Source organism: Larus michahellis, chromosome 9, assembly GCF_964199755.1.
Source record: "Larus michahellis chromosome 9, bLarMic1.1, whole genome shotgun sequence".
In the NCBI taxonomy this organism is placed as follows: Eukaryota; Metazoa; Chordata; class Aves; order Charadriiformes; family Laridae; genus Larus; species Larus michahellis.
This window is the reverse complement of record NC_133904.1, coordinates 50,040,025-50,046,024: the sequence shown is the minus strand read 5'-3', so window position 1 is coordinate 50,046,024 and position 6,000 is coordinate 50,040,025. Positions and strand designations below refer to the sequence as shown.

The window sequence follows — 6,000 nt, the reverse complement described above, 5'->3', positions numbered from 1 at the left end:
CGAGAGAGGACAAAGAGCTGGGCGAGCCGTTGCTGGATGGTTCCCTTATGGCCGTCCTCTTCCTGTGCCCGGAGCCGAGCTGTGCGAGCAGCAACGTCACTGGAGAATGGGGAGGGAGGGGAAGCAACGAGACTGGAAACAGGAGCTCTGCGCCCTGCGAAGATGTACCTTGACCCGAAGGACCCGCAAGTCCAACTACACAAAGTTGCTTGAAAAACCCCGGAAAACGAGCTTGGATATTTTAGCCACCCTTTGCAAAGGAAAGATGTGTTAATGTGCTCCGTTAAAGCACACGGTTGAGGTTGGTGCTCAGCCTGGGGTGACTTGTTGTTAAGAAGAAGCAAGGGTATCCCTGGTGAAGAGGAGCTCTTGCAAGCAGCCATCACAGGCTCCCCCCCTTCCCGGCAGTGGGCAACGTGCCTCTTCCCCTCTTTGCCTCCAAGGTTATTTTTCACCGCACAACAGACCGATGTCTTATTGCCCTGCGAGGCACCTGCTGCTCCTGGGAGAGCTGCAAGCTCCCACAAGTGAAAGATGTATGAGCTGGGGGTGCCATGCTAACAGCCAACGTGTCGCAAGGAGCAAGAGGAAAGGAGGCTCAAGGGTGATGTGAGCCTCTTTGGGCACGTTTGGACGCCCCTTCCTGCAAACGGATGTGTCCAAGGGGGGTCCTCTGTGGCCTGAGGCAGATTTAGAGATTTCCTTTTGCTTCATCTTCGAAAACAAATCTGCCCAGAATAAAAGGGAGTTTTGAAAGGTGTGAAGCTCTCCAGGCAGTTGGGTCCAAAGGAGGGAGTAGTTCAGGCTGCGGAAAAGCTGCTGGGCAAGTGGTTCAAGGCACAGCACATTCTGTGTTAAAATTGTTCTGCCTAGACCTTCTCCACCCGAGCTGCCCACGCTCCACTGGGTACAGCCACACGCCAAATAAAACCAGAATCTCTGATGTGTGGAAATAGCTGAAAATGATTTTTTACTTCATTTCAAGGGAAAGAACATCTGTGGGTTGCTGTGGGAGTAAAGCGCCTGTATCCTTTTCGGATTTTCCTCCCCTGATTGTCCAAGCTGGCCCACAGAATTTCCCCCAGAGCTACTCCATGGGTTACAATCTACTGTCAACCAGCAACGGTGAGGGTGAGTAGGTTAGACAAGCTCATTCCAGCACATGCAGCACCACTCTCGTGCCTTCCTTGTGTTGAAGTCACTGTGGGTTTACCCCCACTGGAGGAGGCAGAGCCGAGGTGGAAATCCCGCAGCCGGAGCCCAGTGAAGGGCTGTTCTGCGCTGGGTGGTGTCCCTCAGGAGTCTTCCAGTGGGGCAACTGCCACTGGTCTCAACACAAAACAACAGAAAAAGAAGAGGAGGCCAATGCTCCGAATGGGGAAAGAGGCTCATAAACCTGCCCGGAGGGTAATTACGGAAAACAGACTGCATTTATTTTCAAAACACAGGTGACAGCCCACTCCTGCAGGCTCTACAGAAGACTTGTGCCAGCTGGCCTGGAGTGGGGCAAGCAGGACAGAGAGCTGCTCGGCTCATGCTGCGACCTCACTTGGAGGAGGCCGTCGACACCTCTTTTATCAGCCCAATTTCCACAAGACATGCAGGAGCTGACTGTCCTGGTGATTTCTGACGTCCTGTCCACTCCAGGTGAAGAGGTTCAATAGCTACACAATGGGGCTGGCAGACAGTGGGACAAGTGGCAGGTGGACCTCCCAAACCTCATTTTCATAGGAAAAATCCTAATGTCTTTTCTTTACTAAAACTCCCAAAGCTGTTCCCACAGGTGCTAGTAACAGAACCATTAACACCTGAGAAGGCTTTGAGGGCACTAATTGGCCTTAATAGCCTTGACCAACCTCACCCGGGGCTTTCACCCACACCCATGGGTCCTGGAGCATATTTAAGCTCTTCTCGAGGCCTTTCCTCCATGCCTGACTTTTGGTGTAGGGGTGCTGGTCCCTAGTCTAGCTCCAGATGTGCCCCTACCTGACCAATGACCCTGCTGGTCTGGGTTTCAGTTTATAGACTGACATCCTGGTCCTTGGCCCTGTACCATCAGTATGTTGTCACGATTGTTATTTTGTACTGAACCAAAGAGTTCAAGTTCTTCATTTTTTTGGAGAGAAAGTTATAATGTTCAGTATGTTAGCCCCATGGTTATCATCATGGGATACAGAGGCCGTATTTTCAACAACAAAAATATATTAGCAAGTCGTGACGCTGCTATGGGATGCTTCATAAGACAATGGCGTAAGAACAGGCGACTCCCTGAGACACCAGTTTGGATCTCTAGAACCGTAGCATTCGCTCCACTCCACTTTGCATGTAAGTAAAGCCTTTCTCAGCTAAAAGCAATAAAACTTTTCACATCAATATCTCTGAACTTTCATCTGTCTCTACTGAAGAGCTGGTAGAGCAACGGTGCACATTCTGACACCTGGAAATAGTAACACCGCACACATCCAGGTGTCTCAGTGTGTTGTAATATTCTTGTTTAGCACGGGTTCACTGTGAAATTTGAGAGTAGAAAAACAGGAGAGAGTTCCTGGAGAAAAGATGTCTTTCGCTACTCAGCTGGTCTGGGAAGCGGTCTACTGAAGAGGTACAGCACTGGCGTGAGGTTTGGCAGAAATCAGAGGTTTGGAAGGCTTTTTTTTTTTTTTTACTAGCTGCATAATGGTTTCTTGAAGCTGTGGTTTGGGTTTGAGAACTTCACTTCCCCAAGGGAGATCTAGCCTAAGACCAATAAGTTGGAGGCACTTTGGCTCCAGTTCAGGATGGGACCGCATTATATCAAACTTCAGCTTGGGAAGGGTTTGGAGTTTAGCTCCTTAGAGGTGTAGCTGCAGGCAAGGGTTCCTGAGTGGCTCCCAGCAGACATCCAGAGAGGGTTCCCTCTACATGTGGGACAGAGTGATAGAGTTGAAGTAGCTCAGCAAGTCCTCCATGGTGAAGTCCATGGCAATCCCTGACCCTGCATAACAACGTTGGATCAGATCCTCAAACTCCTGGTACTGACGTATGAACTCCTGCTCCATAGCATGCCACACCACCTAAGGGAAAACAGACCATCAGCACCTTCCAACAGCCCGTGACAGCTATACGTGCTTTGCAGTCCTGAATCCTGCAAAACATCATAACGTTACACCCAGATCACGCTCCAGTTACCGGCAAAAGGTTTTCCTCTGGGGAGAGGTACTTGTGGATTTTCCTGTAGAGGGTCTCAAGGGCTCTTTTTACTTCCTTGCCAGGGTATTTTTCAATGACCTTCCTCAGCTCTTGCTTGCTGTAGGCCAGCTGAAAGCTGACCTCTTCTTCTTTCACCCCTTGGGCCACACGGGCTTTCACCCCTTCAAAGAAGTGCTGGAAAGGCAAGGAGACATTCACTGATGAGCCGCCCTAAGGCGGACTCCTGCGTCAGGGCAGAAACCTGATTGCTTTCCTCAGTTCCCTTCCCATGTCTAATTAAATGGAAATGAAGTATGGAGATTTTTTTATCCTCCAGGAAAGCAGGGCATAGGGAATTTCATCAGTTCTCTTCCCTCCCTGCTTAGCAAACGGCATCTCTAAGGGTTGCAGTACCACGGAGCAATGGGACTGCTGGAAAAAATCACTCATGTTCCTTGGTGCTTCATACAGCTTTGCTACCTACAGAGGGTTTGGAGCCAGAGGTGGGCCTGGGGGATCCCAGAATCTGCAGAAGTGTAAAGCAAAACTCAAGTTTCCTCAGTTCTTCCAAGATTTTTTTTATGAAAGCAGAAAAGGCCGTTCCGTAGGGAGGAGTTTCAAAAGCGCGTGTCCCACCCCGAGCATGGCTGTTGCTTGAAAGCCCAGGGCTATGCCAACCCCCAGAGATACAAACCTCAGCTGCTTTCAGAAAATTGCTTTCACTGCAATTTTGCTGTGGAGAAATATCCTAAATCCTAAAGATTTTCAGATGGAAGGAGGTTCTTAAACGTATAAGCTGTTTTCAAAACCAGAAATGGGCTCCTACATTACTTAGGCCCCTTCGCAACTTCTCTTGATGTTAGTCAACCGTGCTCAGACCTGAAGAGCCATGTGGTCTGCTAGAGAAGGCCATGTCAGGACTCTGGAAATCCCCAAGCAGAATGCAACCCAAGTACCTTCATATGTTACTCGTTTTGCTTTGTGGTAAGCAATGAAATTATACTTTCCCTCACAGAGGAAGAGTTTGAAGCCATTAACATCGCAGGGCTGCAGGTAGCATGAGACACCGAGCTGATCTTCCAGTCAAACCTACAAGATGTTTGACAGCAAAGACTGGAAACGAATTGAAAGTAACAGGCCCTATGAATAATTCAAGCTGATCTCAGTCTGTGAGACATTTTAGGCCAGTGAGAATAGAGAAGGAGCAGAGGGAGGAGGGGTCTTGGGAGCAGCCGTCGTCTCTGGGAGGAAGGGGGATGCCTGTTTGCGTTAGCAAAGCCAGATGCTCTTAGCTCAGTTAAGAAAGCAGCCGCTCGGGAAGCGAGAAGCTGTGTTAGACTTATGAGACCAGGCAGCCGTGCAAAAATAAGTCAGCGTCTGCCAGATGCAGGCACGCAACCCAGAGCAGGGGTTGAACGGGTCCTCAGGCCGCCGGATGGACGCTGGGTTGCAGAGCTGGTAGCAACATCTGATGCTACTGAGCCCAGCTCCTGCTGGGGCTGTGCTGCACGGTGAAACCCAGCAGCAAGTGGCCAGAGCAGGTGTGAGGACACTGGGGATGTGACAACACACTAATATAATCCCAGGCTGGATTTGGGGTGGGGTGATTTGAACACCAGTTAATTCATGATTTTGCCCTTTGAGACCCAGGGAAGGCTCAGTTTACCCTGTACTCACATTGAGCTTCTCCAGTGGCTGGCCCAGGTACTTGATGACATATTTCTCCATGTGCTCGCTATACCTTTGTTTGGCTTCTCTCTTCTTGCCCTCCAGGCAGTGGATCTTCTTTTGGCACAGGAAGCAGTGAATGTGGTGGAAATTTTCCATCATGACCATATCTGTGTTCACCTTCAGGTTTGCTGAGGACAGACTATTGACTTAAAAGAAAGGAACACATCAGGTGTGGAGAGAAGACCCTGCAGGCTGGGTCAGAAGGGAGATGAGACGCAGACTCCGTCAGGCTCAGGTCACCAGCGGAGAGCATCATCACAGGTTGCTTAGCTCTTCAACCACCTTGCCTTGCAGAGCTTTGGGGTCATGACGTTTAATAACTGTTTACCCAAAAGGTTGCAGAGACATCCAAGTCCAGCCCTGTCCAAATCTGTTTCTGACCTGGGTGCCAGAGCAGCACATTGGCCTGGCACACGCTCAGCCTGCTGAGTGGAGGCATGGCTCACCATGCTGCCAGACACTCGCCAACTGGTCTGGAGAAGGCAAGAGCCTGAGAAGCTCGTTGCGCATGCAGAACAGAGGGGGCCCTTCTCACTCATGGCAGTAAAACATGTGATTAGGTTGTCTCATCAGCAGAGGTTTGAAACTAAATGATCTTTAAGGTCCCTTCCAACCCAAACCATTCCATGATTTGTCTGACTGATGCATCCAGCCATCAGCCTTTGTACTCACTGCTGCTGAAGACGCTGCCAGCCAGCTGGAGGTGTGCTTTGTCCAGCTCCCCTCTCCGCCGAGCTGTCCTGAACACCTCCTCCGAGAAGTCCACGAACTCCTCAAAGCGGCTCACAGAGGGCAGGATCCCGCCTTTCATCTTGCTGGGCATCTTTGCCTCCTCGATGTCTTTGCACAAGGTCCCCTGGCAACAACACACAAGACACAGCACTGTCAGACCTGATGTGGCCCCATCCTTATTTTATGTCACGCTGAGGCACAGGCCAGAAAACAAGCAACGTAATCAGTCGTGTGTACTACTTTCTTCATTTAGAGTGTCTTCTATAGGAAGACGACACGTGAGCTTTCTTGTTTGAGGCTGGATGTGAAGCTGCGCTAGCTGCCCTCCTGGCATTGGCGTACCTGGTCTCCCCAGCCATGTGGTTCTTT

At 50.2% G+C, this 6,000-nt stretch overlaps 1 protein-coding gene across 1 annotated transcript in view; it reads right to left on the bottom strand.

Annotated features, from left to right (window-relative positions):
• Positions 1–1,151: 1,151 nt before the first annotated feature.
• The window catches only part of LOC141748334 (exocyst complex component 1-like), a 29,062-nt gene continuing 24,213 nt past the window's right edge, over positions 1,152–6,000 (bottom strand). The window contains exons 14-17 of the mRNA XM_074600244.1: positions 5,572–5,755; positions 4,846–5,045; positions 3,169–3,363; positions 1,152–3,053 (exon numbers count right to left, since the gene is read on the bottom strand). Coding sequence (XP_074456345.1) covers positions 2,898–3,053; positions 3,169–3,363; positions 4,846–5,045; positions 5,572–5,755 — 735 coding nt within the window. The 3' untranslated portion in view covers positions 1,152–2,897. The remainder of the gene's footprint in view (positions 3,054–3,168; positions 3,364–4,845; positions 5,046–5,571; positions 5,756–6,000) is intronic.